At 43.7% G+C, this 20,248-nt stretch overlaps 1 protein-coding gene across 1 annotated transcript in view; it reads left to right on the forward strand.

Moving 5' to 3' along the window:
• SLC4A4 (solute carrier family 4 member 4) overlaps positions 1-20,248 on the forward strand; it is a 195,135-nt gene that overhangs the window by 124,008 nt on the left and 50,879 nt on the right. The window contains exons 8-14 of the mRNA XM_070948389.1: positions 3,962-4,119; positions 6,965-7,052; positions 9,147-9,301; positions 12,896-13,009; positions 14,085-14,259; positions 17,761-17,894; positions 19,437-19,708. Of these exons, the coding sequence (XP_070804490.1) occupies positions 3,962-4,119; positions 6,965-7,052; positions 9,147-9,301; positions 12,896-13,009; positions 14,085-14,259; positions 17,761-17,894; positions 19,437-19,708 (1,096 nt within the window). The remainder of the gene's footprint in view (positions 1-3,961; positions 4,120-6,964; positions 7,053-9,146; positions 9,302-12,895; positions 13,010-14,084; positions 14,260-17,760; positions 17,895-19,436; positions 19,709-20,248) is intronic.

Consider the following 20,248-nt stretch of genomic DNA (forward strand, 5'->3'; position numbering starts at 1 on the left):
ATTTACCTACCTTAGAAAGGATGGAAGGCTGAGTCAACCTTGAGCCTTGGCGAGATTCGAACCTGCAGTAATTGCAGGCAGCTGGTCTTAATAACCAGCTTAATAACAGGGTGCCTTAGACCACTGTACTACCAAGGCTCTTTTTGGGCCAATCACCAGGAGACTGTGCGTTCTAGTCCTGCCTTTGGCATGAAAACTGGCTGGGTAACTCTCTCTCAATTTACCTCACAGGGTTGTTGTTGTTGTTCAGAAAATAGGGGTGGAAGGAATGTTAGGTATGTTCGCTGCCTTGAGTTACTTATAAAGTAATAAAGTCAGGATAAAAATTAGGTAGGTAGGTAGGTAGGTGGATGGATGGATGGAGAGGTAGACAGACAGACAGACAGACAGACAGACAGAAAGACAGACAGACAGACAGACAGACAGATAGATAGATAATGTTAGTCTTTCCGCAAGAGTTTTGTTTTTTACTTCCGTCTTGCAGGTTACAAATCTCACAAAAATTCCTTGAGACTCATGAAGGCAGTGACCTCAATTCAGAAGAGAGCGTGTGTGAAAAGCGTGTGTTTTGTGACTTGCAGGATTTTTCTTCTTCAAAAAGGGACTGTTAGGTGTCCTCTGTGTTTGTTTGGAAACAGCATCAGGCTCCAGTATCTTCCAGCAGAAGAGATGCACAAATGATCCTTGTTAACGCAGTCTCTTATTTTTGAGGATTAGGTGAACTCATTATACAGGAAGTTGGACCCTCGTCCTCCTCCAGAAGCTTTGCCAATCTCCAAGCGCTCCGTTCTTTGGGCTTTGTTTCCATGTCCTTGACAAACCTCCTTCTTTCCCTCCCCCCCACTTTGCCCCCCAAGTGAATCTCGGCGGCCTCTCCCTACCTTCCCCCAGCGGCTTATATTTTAAATCTACGAAGTTGCAGAAATGAATGGGACGGGGCTATCGATGGGGGTGGGGGGTGGGGAGAAGGGGAGGAAATGCTTTTTCGTTCAGTTTCAGACACAGATGAAAATTTGTATTCGAGCTGACCGTCCTCCAACAAAATGCATGAGAATTGGGTTTCTGTTTTTGCGGGGAGGGTGTTTTTGCAGGGAACACCTGCTTAGGATGCAGAGTACGTTTGGATGCCCTTGGCCAGCTGAATCGTAGACAGAAGTCTCTTGTCTCTGTGTTTGTGGCGCTTTCCTGACTCCCGGGTTGCCATATCAACAGGAAAGACCGTTTCCAACCCCCCCCTCCTCATTTTGTCCACGCTAATTCTAAAGTTTTATAAAGTGCTTGTCTTGGTTGAAGAATACCTCTCGCTTCGCCGAATAAAACTGTAGACACCATTTCCTGCTGTGGGAAGCTTATTCCTCCTATGAGTTGTGTAAGACCTTACTTACTCAGCCTCGCCTTTCTTTCGCTCATCGGCACTGGCGATTGTCTTAACTTTTCATTCACTGGCAATGAGCGTTAGTGGCCGTGTTTGCTCTCGTGTCCTGGATTAACCCCCAGCGATGAAGCAAGGAGTTTTGCGAAACGGTGCCCTTTTCACACACCTGTCTGAAAGGAAGTCGGTAGGCAGTAGGGTACAGCTAGTCCTCAACGTACGACCACAGTTGAGCCCAACATTTATCTGCTTGAGCGAGAAATTTGTTAAGGGAGTTTCGCCCCACTTTACGACTTTCTTTGCCACATTTGTTAAGCGAATCACCGAAGTTGTTAAATTAGTTGTTAAGTGAAACTCAACGGCTTCCCTGTTATCTTTGCTTGTCAGAAGGTCGCAAAAGGGGCCCCCGGGACACTGCAACCGTCATAAATATCAGCCAATTTGCAAGCATCCAAATGTAAATCACATGACCAGGGGGATGCTGCTACGGTCGTACGTGTGAAAAATGGTCATCAGTCACTTTTTTCAGTGCCGTTGTAACTTCGAACCATCACTAAGTCAACTGTTTTTTTTTTTATTGCAAAAGTTTTACAATTACATTTTCACCCCATTTTTCCCCCCCCAGCCCACCCCAAACTCCCCAACCTAACCCTCCCTAACCCCCCTAACCCTCCCCTCCCCCCCAGACTTCCACAGAATATACTCCCATCAAAAGCCCCCTTTATATAAAACTTGAGCCCCTCCATCCCCAATATAATTTTTCATCTTCACAAAATTCAAGTATTTCTATCTTAATATAATATTATCAATGAAAAGCTATTTGATACTTCCTAGTTTGATATTTGTTCTGCACATAATCTATCCACTTTTTCCATTCCCATTCATAAGTCTCTTGTGAACGATCTTTTAGCTTTGCTGAGATCTTCGCCATCTCTGCAAACTGGCCATCTTTAAAGTCCATTCCTCGATAGTGGGCAAAGCTTCATTTTTCCAGTATTTGCCTATCAATAATCTCGCTGCTGTTATCATATACAGTCAACTGTTGTAATCCGTTTGCAAAGTGAAACTTCAGAATCCTTGTTCCTTCCTAAAGGAGTCAGCATTTTGATTCCTACTGGACGTGACAAGTCAGAGAAGAGTAATATTAGTTGCAATGCTATTTTGAAGGCATATAATATGGCATGAATTCATTTTTTTTTGGAGGGAAGGGCATGATATGAGAAATTGAGGAAAACAGTATCCTCAAATATCTGTCCCTGACTCATAATAACAGAGTTGAAAGGGACCTTGGAGGTCTTCTAGTCCAACCCCCTGCTCAGATAGGAAGTCCTATGCCATTTCAGACAAATGGTTATCCAATATCTTCTTTAAAACTTTCAGTGTTGGAGCATTCACAACTTCTGGAGCTAAGTTATTCCACTGATGAATTGTTCTAACTATCAGGAAATTTCTCCTTAGTTCTAAGTTGCTTCTCTCCTTGATTAGTTTCCACCCATTGTTTCTTGTCCTGCCTGCAGGTGCTTTGGAGAATAGTTTGACTCCCTCTTCTTTGTGGCAGCCCCTGAGATATTGGAAGACTGCGATCATGTCTCCCCTAGTCCTTCTTGTCATTAAACTAGACATACCCAGTTCCTGCAACCGTTCTTCCTATGTTTTAGCCCCCTAATCATCTTTCGTTACAATGAAATTACAATGAAAGATTATGATTCTTTCATTATAATATTATAATAGGCATTTCCCTGCTGGAGTATTGGCCGGTTGGGGACAGGATGAATAATTACAGCTATAGTCTGTCTCGTCTGTACTTATTTTTCAATAAAGTACCAAGTGGAACTTCTCGTTTGTCTCCATCCTCTACTCTATAAGCCTCTGCATCCATCCAATTTACCAGATCAGGTCAGATAATTTATTATGCAGTTTCCATCAATAATGTATCAGGGAACGGTAGAGTTATATTTCACTTGTCTCTTCCAGATGGCCCTCATGATTGACAGTTGGTGTGATTGTTGCCTGCCGTTCATGTGGGAAATACGCAACAGACTTGAGAGACTGTGTTCCTTCTCTGGTTTGCCTCTCTGGCATGCAGGAAAGACTTCTGTGTGGCTATTTTTGACAGCAATTTCTCCATCATTCTTTGCTTTGTATTGAGTTCTATTCTGTAGAGATGCTGGCTGTAGAGATGCTACCCCCCCATGCCCCCTTTTGGGCCTTGGCCTCTCTGCAGCCTCCTGGGAGCAAAAACGGGCTGCGGGGGGCCGGGCCACAACCCCCCCACCCCCTGTGCCTCATTTTGGGTCTAGTAGGCCTTTCCGCAGCCTTCTAGGAGCAAAAACAGGCTGCAGGGGGCTGGGCCGCAACACCCCCCCACCCCCCCGTGGCCCGTTTTGGGCCTAGGAGGCCGAGTGCTGCCTGTCCCACCCCCTGGCCACGCCCACCATGGCCACGCCCACCCAGCCAGTCATTAGGGCAGAGAACCGGTTTTTAAATTATTTGAATCCCACCACTGAAGGTAACCAGAAACCATCTGCAAGTTGCTTTCTGGTTTGATGCTAAGGTTAAAACTTCTGTTTTTCTCTTTTTTTCACTCAGCTGAAGAACAAATTCATGAAGAAGTTACCTCGGGATGCTGAGGCCTCCAATGTGCTGGTTGGAGAAGTCGACTTTTTGGAAAACCCTTTTATTGCCTTCGTGCGGTTGCAGCAAGCAGTCATGCTTGGCGCTCTGACAGAGGTCCCCGTACCTACTCGGTAAACGAGTTTTTTTCTATCTGTAGCTGTGTATTTTTTTTTTTTAAATTACATTTAAAGTTTAAAAATGAATCTGCAATCCAGTGATTGCTTTAATAAGCCATGATATTTCCCATGGAGGGTTTCTGGAAAACTTTTTTAAAAAAAGTTTATTTTTTTTAAACAAACAAACATGCAAACAAACAATTCATCCTTAATCATTCAGGGTTTCATTCGAGTACATATTTTGTGACTTCTACTCCCTCCTCCATCATTTTCATATTATATTTCTATCATACCTTTCTTTTTTCATTTAAATTGTTACATCATTCTTCCCAAATTTCTTATGTTTATATAATTCATCAAGGTGTTGGTTACCACCTTTAAAGCGCTCCATGGCATTGGACCTGGGTACCTTCAAGACCGTCTTCTGCCACCAGTAGCCTCCCACTGGCCAGTCCGCTCCCACAGAGAGGGTCTCCTCAGGGTGCCATCGGCCAAGTTATGTCGGCTGGCGACACCCAGGGGGAGGGCCTTCTCTGTGGGAGCCCCTGCCCTTTGGAATGAACTGCCCCCAGAAATGTGTAAGATCTCTGACCTCCGTGTATTTCGCTGTGCCCTCAAAACCTTGTTGTTCCACCAGGCCGGGCTATCAATGTAAAGATTTTAATTGGTTTTAAATGTGGGATTTTAAATTTGGGGGTTTTATAATTGAGCCAATTATTTAATAATTTTAATAATTTTAATAATTTTAAATTTTGTTTGTCTTTGTGCTTTTAATCAGGCTGTACACCGCCCTGAGTCCTTCGGGAGAAGGGTGGTATAGAAATAAAATTATTATTATTATTATTATTATTATTATTATTATTATTATTATTATTATTATTATTATTATTATTATTAATTATCTAAATATATATATATATATATATATATATATATATATATATATATATATATATATCTTCTCTAACCATTGATATAATTGCCCCCATACTTTAAAATACTCTGATTCTTCCTTTTCTTTAATTACCAATGTTAATCTATTCATTTCTGCACATTCCAATATTTTCTTAATTACTTCTCCCTCTAAAGGGATTTTCTCTGCTTTCCAATTTTGCGCAAAGACAATTCTCGCTGCAGTTACAATATGTATAATCAAATAAGTATTCTCTTTACTATATTTCTCTGGTAAGATACGCAATAGGAACAGTTCAGGTTTTAAATCAATAAGGTGTTGTATCATTTCTTCTAGCCATGTTCTAATATTAATCCAGTAGTTCCTCAAGTTTTCCAGAAAGTCTCCATGGACGTGTCAGCCAGCATGAGGAAGTCTGTTCTGGGAAGATTAATGTTGATTTTAATGCAGCTGTCTGTAGAAATATTAATTTCCCTCATGTTGAGTTTGCTCTTTGCTCTCATTTAAAAAACAAAACAAACCATGGCATTTACTTTGCTGCAATATAGCCATTTGCCCTCTTCAGAAACCTCTTTATTTATTCATATGGCAGTTCTAATTAGCCGATTGAAAATAAATAATTTACGCCATTGGCTTCTGCAAGGTATCGCAGGAAACGCTTTTATTTCTCCCAGAATTGCACACATAAGCAAATAGCAAGTATTTGCATAGTAGTTATTCGCCAATACCACTGAAATTTGTCGTTGCAATAAAATGAGGAAGAAGACAAGGGAATTTGTTTCTTGAGAAGGAAGTCATTAATTTTAATCTAAAGAACCCTCCTGTGCAAAGCTTATGGCCATGAGTGTATCACATGGCTGTGATATCCCTACCTGGAGAGATTGAATAAATGTTTATGTGATAGCTGCACATCAGCTGGAATGTCCGATTGGAGGCTAAAACCTATGAAGAAAAAAATGTAGGAATTGGGTATGTCCAGTTTAATGAAAACAAGGACTAGGGGTGACATGGATGCAGTGTTCCAATGTTTGAGGGGCTGCCACAAAGAAGAGGGAGTCAAGCTATTCTCCAAAGAGTGCAGAGAAGAGCAACAAAGAGGATTAGGGGACTGGAGGCTAAAGCATATGAAGAACGGTTGCAGGAACTGGGTATGTCTAGTTTAATGAAAAGAAGGACTAGGGGAGACATGATAGCAGTCTTCCAATATCTCAGGGGCTGCCCCAAAGAAGATGGAGTCAAACTACTCTCCAAAGCACCTGTGGGCAGGACAAGAAGCAATGGGTGGAAACTAATTAAGGAGAGAAGCAACTTAGAACTAAGAAATTTCCTGATAGTTAGAACAATTCATCAGTGGAACGAGTTGGCTCCAGAAGTTGTGAATGCTCCAACACTGGAAGTTTTTAAGAAGAGATTGGATAACCATTTGTCGGAAGTGGTGTAGGGTTTCCTTCCTGGGCAGGGGGTTGGACTAGAAGACCTCCAAGGTCCCTTCCAACTCTGTTATTCTGTCTTGGATGTTCATATGGGCTAATTTGTAGGTATCACAGCTCACTGCTGCAAAGAAACCGTGAGACTCTTGCTTCTCTTTGAAATTATTTCCCGTCACCAAGCTGTCAGCCTTCACACACACAGGTAGATCAGTCAGGAAACAAAGCCAGATGAAATAATTCTATTCATTGCAAGATTATATTAACAGAATTCTTGCAAGTCCGAAAGTACAAATCTTACTCTCTATTCTTTACAGCCTGAGAATTTCAGGACAGCCCCCTCTGAACCTCTATTCTCCATCCATTATGCGGCTGGAGACTAGGCCTTCTCTTATCTAGCCATTCCCTCTTTTTCATATTTTTTCTTTGTATTTGCTTAAGTAAACATTCTCAATAATAAAAAAAAAATGTATGTGGATTTGCAGATGATAATAACGCTGGTTTTCTTCCTGGGGTTCAGGTTCCTGTTCATTTTGCTGGGCCCAAAAGGCAAAGCAAAATCCTACCACGAAATCGGTCGATCCATTGCCACGTTGATGTCGGATGAGGTAATTTTTCCTTGGTGCTGATAGGCTCGTAGTCTCCTCGACACCACAATGTGCTAATCTTTTAATGCTTTCCTTCAGAAATGATAGGTTTTTAAGAAGAGACTAGACTAGTCACTTATCTGAAATGGTATAGGTCAGTGATGGCTAACCCTTTTGCCGTCACGTGCCAAAAGGGGGGGGGCATGTGTGTGTGTGTCACACGCCTGTGTGCCCACACCCATAATTTAATGTGTCCCGCCCCCGCACATGCGCACGGGCCCCCCCCGGTGCTCCCCCCCCCCCGCTTTTGGCACGCGATGGTACGGTGGGCCTGGTTTTTCAGCCGCCCCAGACTCCAGAAGCTTTCTAGGAGCCTGGGGAGGGCGAAAACAGTCTCCCCCCCTCCCCCGGAGGCCCTCCAGAGGCCGGAAACAGCCTGACTTCGGTTGGCTTGGAAGGCCCGAAAATCAGCTGGCCGGTGCACACATGCGTGCTGGAGCTGAGCTAGGGCAACGCTCACGTGCCCACAGATATCGCTCTGTGTGCCATCTGTGGCACGTGTGCCATAGGTTCGCCATCACAGGAATAGGTTCTCCTTCTTGAGCAGGGGGCTGGATTAGAAGACCTCCAAGGTCCCTTCCAGTTTTGTTCTGTTCTGTTTTATTCTTGTTCTGTTCTGCTTCTACTCTACTCTACTCTACTCTACTCTACTCTACTCTACTCTACTCTACTCTACTCTACTCTACTCTACTCTACTCTACTCTACTCTACTCCACTCCACTCCACTCCACTCCACTCCACTCCACTCCACTCCACTCCACCCCACTGCACCCCACCCCACCCCACCCCAGCTCATCCTTATCCTTATCCCTATCCCTATCCCTATCCCTATCCCTATCCCTATCCCTATCCCTATCCCTATCCCTATCCCTATCCCTATCCCTATCCCTATCCCTATCCCTATTGTACTCCACTCCACTCCACTCCACTCTACTTGGAAGTGTTAAGGGTTCCCTCCCATGAATCTTTAGAGTTTATAGTCTTTATACCGCACTCAGTCAGTTCTTTAAGTATTGGCTTAATCTTGGCTTTATTTGAAGTGTGGGAAGTGAGGGAGAGATGGGAAGATGATCATACAAACAAAAGTGGAATATTCACACCTGCCAAGCCGTTGACTCATTCCCAACTCAGTGAAGTTACAACATCAGCTTTTGCTCATGGGAATTTTATCAAAGATCTCTTCCTTGAAGTTTGAATTTGATCACTTTGTGGGGTGGGGGTGGGGTGGGGAAACTGCAGGCAAATTTCTTTCCTTGACGCCTTCTCAGTGGTGGCTCACCTTCTCTGGAGCCACCACAAGTCTGCCTTCACACACACACACACTTACAAAACGCTCATCTGTACATAGGAAATTTGGTGGCGTGCTTGAAGGGAGTTCCTTGGGACCAAAAAAAAAAGAGATTTGGTGGATTGGATATGGCCTTAAGACAGTAGAGGGCACATGTTGAGTTCAAATGCTCACGTAGCAAGTGATAGGAAATCTGCATTTCTCTAAACTTGGAAGACTATTGGTCAGAGTAGGTACTGAAGGTTTGAAGGGTCCTTGGTGCTCTCTGAGCTTGGTTGTTTCCTTGCAGACGTTTTATTACCAAACTAGATGATGTCATCAGTGCTAGATGGGAGTGGGATTTGTGGAGTGGAGGAGGAGGACTGTGAAGTCTTTGGTGCTCTCTGAGCTTGGTTGTTTTCTTGCAGACGTTTACCCAAACTAAGTAACATCATCAATAAGGAATGGGGTTTGCTCTCAATTTATATTCTAGTGTTTTGCCCTGTCAGGAATATAAATGGAAAAGAAACCCCATTCCTTACTAACACTGATGATGTTGCCTAGTTGGGCAATGAAACGTCTGCAAGAAAACAACCAAGCTCAGACAGTACCAGGGACCCCTCGTTTTAACCTTGAGTTACAAATAATTCTTTTATCGATAGGGAAGGCTTTATCTGGACAAATAGATGGGTGTTACATAAATAGGATGCATATAGTTGCGTATGCAAAAATATCTAGATGGCCTTTTCCTTCTGCCTGTGACCTCTTCTTCATTCATCCCTTTATAGGTATTTCACGACATAGCTTACAAAGCCAAAGACAGGCAGGATCTGATCGCTGGGATTGATGAATTCCTGGACGAAGTCATTGTGCTTCCTCCTGGGGAGTGGGATCCTGCCATAAGGATAGAGCCCCCCAAGTCTCTGCCGTCTTCTGACAAAAGGTAATGGAGTTCTAGCCTGTGTGATAGCTGGCGGGAGGGAGGGAGGAGGGAGGATGGATGGATGGATGGATGGATAGCTGGAGGGAGGGAGGGAGGGAGGGATGAGGAATGGATGGATGGATGGATGGATGGATGGATGGATGGATGGATAGCTGGATGGATGGATAGTTGGATGGATAGCTGGATGGATGGATGGATGAATTGCTGGATGGATGAATTGCTGGATGGATGGATAACTGGATGGATGGATGGATGGATGGATAGCTGGATGGATGGATGGATAGTTGGATGGATAGCTGGATGGATGGATGGATGAATGGATAGCTGGATGGATAGCTGGCTGGATGGATAGCTGGAGGGATAGCTGGAGGGATGGATGGATAGCTGGATGGATGGATGGATAGCTGGATGGATGGATAGTTGGATGGATAGCTGGATGGATGGATGGATGAATTGCTGGATGGATGAATTGCTGGATGGATGGATAACTGGATGGATGGATGGATGGATGGATAGCTGGATGGATGGATGGATAGTTGGATGGATAGCTGGATGGATGGATGGATGAATGGATAGCTGGATGGATAGCTGGCTGGATGGATAGCTGGAGGGATAGCTAGAGGGATGGATGGATAGCTGGATGGATAGCTGGATGGATGGAGGGATGAATGGATGGATGGATGGATGGATAGCTGGATGAATGGATAGCTGGATGGATTGCTGGATTGCTGGATGGATGGATAGCTGGATGGATGGATAGTTGGATGGATGGATAGCTGGATGGATAGCTGGATGGATTGCTGGATTGCTGGATGGATGGATAGCTGGATGGATGGAGGGATGGATGGATGGATAGCTGGATGGATGGATGGAGGGAGGGATAGCTGGATGGATGGATGGATGGAGGGATAGCTGGATGGATAGCTGGATGGATGGAGGGATGAATGGATGGATGGATGGATAGCTGGATGGATAGCTGGATAGCTGGAGGGATGGATGGATAGCTGGATGGATAGCTGGAGGGATGGAGGGATGAATGGATGGATGGATGGATGGATAGCTGGATGGATAGCTGGATGAATGGATAGCTGGATGGATTGCTGGATGGATGGATAGCTGGATGGATGGATAGCTGGATGGATAGCTGGATAGCTGGAGGGATGGATGGATAGCTGGATGGATAGCTGGAGGGATGGAGGGATGAATGGATGGATGGATGGATGGATAGCTGGATGGATAGCTGGATGAATGGATAGCTGGATGGATTGCTGGATGGATGGATAGCTGGATGGATGGATAGCTGGATGGATAGCTGGATGGATGAATGGATAGCTGGATGGGTGGATGGATGGATGGATAGCTGGATGGATGGATGGATAGCTGGATGGATGGATAGCTGGATGGATAGCTGGATGGATGGATGGATAGCTGGATGGGTGGATGGATGGATGGATAGTTGGATGGATGGATGGATGGATGGATAGCTGGATGGATTGCTGGATTGCTGGATGGATGGAGGGATGGATGGATGGATAGCTGGATGGATGGATGGATGGATAGCTGGATGGATAGCTGGATGGATGGAGGGATAGCTGGATGGATAGCTGGATGGATAGAGGGATGAATGGATAGCTGGATGGATAGCTGGAGGGATGGATGGATAGCTGGATGGATGGAGGGATAAATGGATGGATGGATGGATAGCTGGATGGATTGCTGGATGGATGGATAGCTGGATGGATGAATGGATAGCTGGATGGATTGCTGGATTGCTGGATGGATGGATAGCTGGATGGATGGAGGGATGGATGGATGGATAGCTGGATGGGTGGATGGATGGATGGAGGGATGGATAGCTGGAGGGAGGGAGGATGGATAGTTAGATGAAGATAGATGATAGATAGATAGATAGATAGATAGATAGATAGATAGATAGATAGATAGATAGATAGATAGATGGATAGATCTTGTTCATTAATAATCTGATGGTTGGATAAATAGTAGACTTAATATGTGTTACGTGAACTGGTTAGATGAAGAAGAGGATGATACTGTCTTCTCCAGGATATCTGTTTCAGATTCCTTAACAATCTTGATATTGAGGATGGAAGGTGGCATTGACCTTTAAAAGGTGATAAATGGCAATGGCTCTAAAAAAAATCAGGTCCTATGCCCAGATCTTTCCTTCTTGGGAAAAGTGAAGGAAAAAAAAATAGTAGATAAAGCATTGAGGAAAAGCAAGCGACTGATTCAAAATAATGACAACATCCTTAAGAGCAGAACAGTTTATTCCTGAACTTTCACAAAGTTACTTCTCCGTAGGATTTTGCAATGCCATATGGAAGGTGTGGATTTTAGAGGAGTTGTTCTTTTTTTATATCACAACCCCCACCACCCAGAGTCACAAAACAACTTCCATCACATATAAAATCTATGGATTATTTTACCTTCCAGTCATCCGCAAAATGAAAAAAAAATAAAATTGCTTTATGGCAATGCCGTTGTCATCACAGATTTTGTGGCATGGATTTTGCTTATAGCAATAGCAATAGCACTTTGACTTATATACTGCTTTACAGCCCTCTCTGAACGGTTTACAGAGCCAGCCTTTTATCCCCAACAATCTGGGTCCTCATTTTACCGACCTCGGAAGGAGGGAAGGCTGAGTCAACCTTGAGCCTGGTGAGATTTGAACTGCCAAACTGCTGGCAGCCGGTGATCAGCAGAAGTAGCCTGCAGTACTGCACTCTAACCACTGCGTCACTGTGGCTTTATATTTGATAAAAGTTTGGATATAAAAACGCATACATTCCAATTATTGTTTAAGTTAAGTTAAAAGATTAGGAAAATCATTCTTTTCCGGAGGTGGATTTTCTTTTCGTAGTATACTTTCTTTTATTAAAAGTATTTCTGCACCATGTAATATGCAACAAGCAATTTACAAAGTCCCAGTTCGTTATTAAAAATAAAATCTGTGAACAAAACATTCAAGGAAAAGGCAACTTTCAGGGTGCTCTCTGACCTTGGTTGTTTTCTTGCAGACATTTCATGCCCTAGCTAGGTAACATCATCAGTGCAAAAAGAAAAAAGATAATTTAAATATATGTAGGTCTTTGGTTATTCGGGTTTTCAACCCGAATAACCAAAGACCTACATACAAACACCCGCGAAAACCTCAATATATATATATATATATATATATATATATATATATATATATGTATGTATGTATGTATGTATGTATGTATGTATGTATATGTATATGTATATGTATATGTATATGTATATGTATATATAATTTTTATTATTTCACAAACCATTCCTTGACCCATGGTGATGTCCATTAAAAGAGAAATGTTAGGAAAATTAAAAGCCCTAACTAGATAATTTTAAAAAATAATATGACTAAAATGCATCAGTATTGGAGCCCGGTATTTCTGAACACAGGACAGGTTAGTTCATATTACCTATTAAGACCAAACGTAATTTCTGAAGATTACAGAAGGCTTAAGTACACATGCCTGGTTATTTGTGTTTGTGCGACGTTTGCAACGAATGTGCACATTCAGTTCTGTTCTCATTTTGTCCATCCAGGAAAAATCTGTACGCAGGTAGCGAGAATGTCCAGATGAATGGAGATACCCCTCACGAGGGAGGAAATGGAGGAGGGGGTCACGGGGACTGTGAGGAATTGCAGCGAACTGGCAAGTAAGGGACAAAAGTTCATATCTTTGCTAGTGTGTTATACAGGTAGTCTTCGACTTATAACCAATTGCTTAACCACCATTTGAAGTTACAACAGACCTCCCTAGAACTATTTAGAATCTGTTTTGGGAGTTACAACAACTGCACACATACATCCCCTGTCATGTGATTGCTGTCAACTCGCAAAGCATCCCTGGCCTGCTCTTGAGTTGTCATAGGCAAGGGGGATGGGAAACAGACGAAGCAGCACGGCAACCAAAGACAGGAGCACATTCCAGGCATATCTTTCTCAAGGCTGTCTCCCAGGGTTACCCACAGCGGCTGCAGGGGAATGATCTCTACAACCCGCGAAATTGCTCCATTGTTGGCAAATGTGATTGATGACACACCTTGCGGGGAGGCGGGAAACAGGGTCATGATTGGGACTGTAAATTACGTGGGGTCAGAGTTGGCTTCATTTGGGAACCATGAAGCTCCTAATAAATAACTGGATTTTTTTTTTGAAGCTTGTTTCGAGGCTCATGATTTAATTAGGGCATCTGTCAGAACCCTGACAATTGCATTTTGGGCGTTTGGCAACTGGCTGACTTTCACGTCCATTTGCAGTGTGATCACGTGACCCTGATTTTTGTGACATCTTATGCCGGTTCCCAGCGTTTACATCCAGTTTCCAGAAAAAAAAAAAAAAGAAAAAAAAACAAACAACCTCCCATTGAGGAAAACAGATTCATTTAATTGAGCATGGTGTTTACTTGACAGCTGCTGCCTTTACTTAACAAATGTTGCCAAAATGCTACAAAAAAAATCAAGTCTGATGACATGATGCCTTGATTGACGACTGCAATACCTTACCATTGTAATTCTAGGCTCAGCTGCAGTCATAAATCAAGGACTACCTGTAAATGATCTGGGTTTTTTTAAAATTAAAGTTCTCCTTCAGATCGTTTTTAACTCACATCCTTCTTTGGGGAAGCCATTACAACAGCCCTCGAATTATGTTTTGGGGTGCTGTTTTCAAGCTCTCCTTCGCCCCGTGGACTAATGTCATTGTGAAACCTCTTCTTCTTCTTCTTTTTAGATTTTTTGGGGGTTTAATCAAAGACATCAAGAGGAAGGCCCCTTTCTTTGCCAGCGACTTCTACGATGCCTTCAACATCCAAGCCCTCTCGGCTATTCTCTTCATTTACCTGGCGACGATAACCAACGCCATCACTTTCGGAGGCCTGCTGGGTGATGCGACAGAAAACATGCAGGTGGGGTCACGTTCTTGAAGAAGCCATTCGCAACGGGATGGAATTGGGCAACACACCTTTGCCGGAAGTCTCATCCCATACCGCAAGGAGCTGCGGTGGCTCATGTGGCTAGGACGCTGAGTCACAAGACCATTGAATGATTGACTGCTCGGCAGTTCGAAACCCGAGAGTCCGAGCTCTATGACAGAAAGAACTTCCATCAATTGGTCCCAGTTCTTGCCAACCAAGCAGTTCGAAAACATGCAAATGTGATTTATTTATTTATTAGTTCGATTTATATGCCGCCCTTTTCCGGAGACTCAGGGCGGCTTACAATGCATTAAGCAATAGCCTTCATACTTTTGTATATACCTGCTTAGTAGGGCTTTCGGCCTCCCCTAAGCGGTGTTCTTTTTTATACAAAGCAGCTTATTGTCCCCACAATCTGGATCCTCATGTTCTGTGATGATCTGACCCAGCTCCCGCAACTTCTGGAGGCAGGTTTTTCCACTGATTAACTGTTCTGTCAGAAAATGTCTCCTCAGTTCTAGGTTGCTTCTCTCTTTGATTAGTTTCCATCTGTTGCTTCTTGTCCTGTCTTCAGGTTCTTTGGAGAATAGGTTGACCCCCTCTTCTTTGTGGCAGCCTGGAATAGTATCTTTTCAAATATAATTTGAAATGCTGCATGATAGATTTCTCACATATGTGCTAGTCGTTCCTGACTCTAGGGGACGGTGCTCATCTCCGTTTCAGAGCCGAAGAGCCAGCGCTGTCCGAAGACGTCTCCGTGGTCATGTGGCCGGCATGACTCAATGCCAAAGGCGCACGGAACGCTGTTACCTTCCCACCAAAGGTGGTCCCGATTTTTCTACTTGCATTTTTTACGTGCTTTCGAACTGCTAGGTTGGCAGAAGCTGGGACAAGTCATGGGAGCTCACTCCATTATGCGGCATGAGGGATTCGAACCGCTGAACTGCCAACCTTTCGATCGACAAGCTCAGCGTCTTAACCACTGGGGTACAGAAACTCTCATTGCTTGTCCAGTGTTTTGGCTCATGCAGATAGAGAGGATTTTTTTTTTTTAATTTGATTTATATGCCGCCCTTCTCTGGAGACTCAGGGCGGCTTACAGTGCGTTAAGCCATAGCCTTCATACTTTTGTATATTTATACAAAGTCAGCTCATTGCCCCCACAATCCGGGTCCTCATTTTACCTACCTTTGAAAGGATGGAAGGCTGAGTCAACCTTGAGCCTGGTGAGATTCGAACTTGCAGTAATTGCAAGCAGCAGATATTAATAACAGTGCTTTAGTCCACTGTACTACAGGCTCTTTTTGGTTTGGTTGTGATGCAAGTAGTTTTGGCTTGTGGGGCTGGCTTGAATCAAAGTGTAGTGCTTCCACAAAAACTGTCTTCTTTCTGTTATTTAACATACAAATATGTTAAATGGTTTGAACCGAATGCTAGATTTATCTGTTTATTTATAGACAGAGTCCCGGTCTTGTATTTTAATGTAAACGCCCCAGAGGCTACTGAATAAACACAATAAATATGAATCATAAAAGTTGAAAATAACTACAAAGATAAAAAATGGGGGGGGGGAGATAAAAAGAGCAGCTTTCAGAAAGGAAATGAAAGTACCATTCAATCTTTAAAGGAGATTGTTGAGTGTTGTTGTTTTTTGACCGGTTTCCTACAAATAAATGAAATTTCACTGGGCCAAACCTATTAGCCAAAATTTGGACGTCACTATGAAGAATACAGGTAGTCTTCTACTTACGACCACAATGGACTGCAAAATTTCTGTTGCCATGCAAGACGATTGTTAAGTGAACTTTGCCCCACTTTATGAACTTTCTCGCCGCAGGCTCTTTTCGAGAGTTGTTGAGGCCGCTTGGAGGTTTGTCTGTGCCCTCAGGGTCACCTGAGTGGTGCAAGTGGGTGTGGAGCCTTCTTGGAACTGCTGTGTTGTAAACAGGAGATAGATGATGTGGTATCCCTCCCCCTCTGTTGAGAGCAGGCTGTTCAATTTTGACACAGATGGCCTCTTTGACCCCTCTTTCAAACCAGCAGTCCTCTCTGTCCAAAAATGTGGACTTTGCTGTCTTCAAACAAGACAGTCCAGTTGCCTCTTGAAAAAGCACCTTTGGCGCAGGCACAATTCACGCAATGACCGCCTTGCTTAGTGATGGAAATTCTGGCTCTGTGTATGAAAGGGTTCATATCTGGAAGGGGGTGTTTGGGGATATAAATACAGGGATTTCTTCAGGAGTTGTCAAGGAGGGAGACCTTTGGAGCTTCTCACTGGTAACAGAATAACAGAGCTGGAAGGGACTTTGGAGATCTTCTAATCCAGCCCTCTGCTCAAACAAGGAAACCCTCTACCATTTCAGACAAATGGTTGTCCAATCTCTTCTTAAAATCCTCCAGTGATGGAGCACCCACAACTTCTGGAGGCAAGTTGTTCCACTGATGAATTGTTCTCACTGTCAGGAAATTTCTCCTTAGTTCCAAGTTGCTTCTCTCCTTGATTAGTTTCCATCCATGGCTTCTTGTCCTGCCTTCAGGTGCTTTGGAGAATAGCTTGACCCCCTCTTCTGGCAGCCCCTCAGATATTAGAACACTGCTATCATATCACCCCTGGTCCTTTTTTTCACTAAATTAGATGTACCCCATTCCTGTAGCCGTTCTTCCTATGTTTTATCCTCCAGCCCAGTGGTGGGTTCCTCCCGGTTCGGTCCGGTTCGGCCGAGCCAGTAGCGGTGACGATATGACATCACCGAACCGGTTCTCCCCCCTCCCACCCACGTTATTCTTACCTCTTATTTGGTCCCACCCCCAATCTATTGCTGCCTCCTGAGTCCCAGCTGATGACTAGAGGGGAAAAAAACTGTTTAAACTCTTCAAAGGGCCGCCCTACAGCTGATCAGTGTTAAAAGCAAACAAATGAGTCGGGTCGTAAGTGCGAGGACTGGTCGTAAGTGCGAGGACCTCCCAGAATTGACTCTGACCAGCTAGCCACGCCCACCTAGTCACATGACCTCCAAGCCACACCCACAAAATAAGCCACGCCCAGAGAACCGGTAGTAAAAAAAAATAGAACCCACCCCTGCTCCAGCCCCCTAATCATCTTCATTGCTCGGCCCTCCTGAGCTCCATTTATGCTGGCAGAGGGTTGCAGGAGGCCGTTGCAGCTTCCCGAGCTCCATTTTCTCTGGCAGAAGCACTGCAGGCCGGTCCTTCGCTGTTTCCAGGGTGGGCCAAATCTAAGCATCCTGCAGGCTGGATCTGACCCCCCGGCCTTGAGTGTGACACCCCTGCTCTAAACTGCAGTGTTACAATAGGGGATCTCATAATAACCTTACAGATTTTGCTTTCCAGGAATGGAAAAAAAGAAGTTTGCTTCCAGATTTGTCCATTTTTCTCTGGGTGGGACATGCTGGGTATTTAAAACACTGGAGTGGGAACGAATTTAATGATTGTGGATGTATTTGCTTGTGTTTTTTTTTTTTTTGCATCTAGGGGGTGTTGGAGAGCTTTTTGGGCACAGCCGTTACAGGAGCTGTTTTTTGTCTATTTGCCGGCCAGCCACTTACTATTCTGAGCAGCACTGGTCCTGTTTTGGTCTTCGAACGGCTTTTATTTAACTTCAGCAAGTAAGTCTGAAAGGAAGAGGGGCTGGTGATATCATGGGGGCTTCTGATAGAAAAATGTACAGCAACCTATTCTAGAAGCGTCCTCCAGAAAAGTTGGCCCACAAGTCTGCCCTTCTGAAGGACCTCAATTCCGGAATGACTAGTTATTCCTGAAAATAAATAATTCAGGTAGTCCTTGACTTAGAACCGCATTGAGCCCCACATTTCCGTTGCTAAGCAAGACAGTTGTTAAAGTGAGTTTTGATCCCTTTCTTGCCACAATTAAGGGAATTACTGCAGTTGTTATCTGGTTGTAAAGTGAATCTGGCTTCCTCATTGACATTTTTTGTCAGAAGGTCGCAAAAAGTGATCACAGGACCCCGGGACACTGCAACCGTCATAAATATGAGTCAGATATCTACGGAGGTTCTCAGTCATCCAGGTCATGGTTGTTCCCAAAGGTGCTTTTTTGCAAAAAGACAGCTGGACTTTCTTCATTTTTTCTTTGAAGCTTCCTCATTTTTTCTTTGAAGCAGAGCTGGCAGCAGTCAGACAGTGAGGAGGTTGGGGAGGAACTTGGGCCAGTCCTGGGGGCTGGGGAAAGCTCAGACGAGGGCTCTGCGTCGGAGACAGAGAGGGAGATAGGCAGCAACGAGACAGAGGAAAGCTGGAACTCATTCCCAGTGTGCGCATGCGCAGAGCTGCCAGAAGACAAGAACAATTCAGAGAGCAGGGTTGACTTGAGAGTAAAGCCACACCTTGGAGATGATTGGACCCTCCCATAGGAAACAAAAGAGGAGCGAATGGGGAGGGGGCTTTTGCAGGAAATAATTCGTTCGGTCAGTAGTTGCAAGAGTAGAAAGTTCTGTTCATGACTTTAAGAGACTCTGTGCCAAGTTTTGCATTACTCTGCATTTGGAAACAAGTTTCGTGGCAGCTTGCCAAGCGAGATAAGGTCTGTGTTGATAAATATTCCTTTGAAAAACTGTTTGGACAAACCTTGCTGACCGTGAATGAAAGTACTGTATTTTTCGGAGTATAAGACGCGCCTTTCCCCCCCAAAAAAAGAGGGTGAAAATTTGGGTGCATTTTATACTCTGAATGTAGTAGCCCCACCCGGCTTCTCAAAAGGAGGTTTCAGAGGCTGAAAAAAGCATCAGAAATGAAGCTTCAGAAAAGAAGCCCCCAAACAGAGCTTCAGAGGTTTTTTTTCTGAAGCTGTTTAAGAGGCTTTCATAGGCAGGAAAAGAAGTTTTTTCTGAAGTGGAGTTTCAGAAGTTTCAGAGGCAGAAAAAAAAAGCAAAAAAAAAAAAGCAAGGCACAGAGCTCACAACCAACAAATCTGTTGCTAAAATTCACCTCTGGGGACAGCTGATTTGGGGTAGGTGACTATGGGCATGCTGCAACAGTGGTGTGAAAAAGGCTGATAAGTTAAATTTGAATGGTCACTAAGTGAAAGGTTGTAAATCAAGAACTACCTGCATACCATTTAAATAGGTGTATGCTATTTCCCCCTCGTTTATTTTCTTTATTTTCAATCCCACTTGGCTTCTTCCTTTGCAGAGACAATGGTTTTGATTATCTGGAGTTCCGTCTCTGGATTGGCTTGTGGTCGGCCTTTCTCTGTTTGATCTTGGTGGCCACCGATGCTAGCTTCTTAGTTCAGTACTTCACCCGGTTCACGGAAGAAGGCTTCTCGTCTCTGATCAGCTTCATCTTCATCTATGATGCCTTCAAGAAGATGATCAAACTCGCCGATTATTATCCCATCAATTCCCATTTTAAAGTGAACGAAATTACGCTTTATTCCTGTACCTGCGCACCACCAGATCCAGGTAAGGATGGAAAATTTTATTTCTTTGTTTTGAAGGGTGAATTATTAATCAATAATTATTTTATTAAATTCTAACGAAAACTTGGATTCTTGCTTCCCTGGTTTGAAGTCCTAGGCCAAGGGTCTCCAAACTTGGGACCTTTAAGACTTGTGGACTTCAACTCCCAGAATTCCCCTGGCCTAAGCTGTCATTGTTATTTTAAATTGGGGCCAAATTAATATATATCTTTTTAATTGTTTTTAATGTTTGTATTGCATGTTTTTTATCTGGCTGTACACCGCCCCGATCCTTCGGGAGAAGGTGCGGTATATAAATTTGAAATAAAATAAAAACAAATAAATAAAAATCCTTCCAGACGAAAGCTTCAGGTACCAAACTTTCATCCTTGTTCCATTAGATTCCATTTGTAGGACCAGGATGGTGAATTTTGCCCCAATCGCTAATTGTGGCCTTGAGCTTGAGTACATCCTTACTCCAGCTGGGACATTCCATTATTTTTTTTTAACAAGCGTAATCTTTGCTTCAATGGAAACAGTTTTG

The sequence above is a fragment of the Pituophis catenifer genome, unplaced genomic scaffold (assembly GCF_029215685.1).
Source record: "Pituophis catenifer annectens isolate HBS135680 unplaced genomic scaffold, rPitCat1.0.hap2 SCAF_8, whole genome shotgun sequence".
Classification (NCBI taxonomy): Eukaryota; Metazoa; Chordata; class Lepidosauria; order Squamata; family Colubridae; genus Pituophis; species Pituophis catenifer.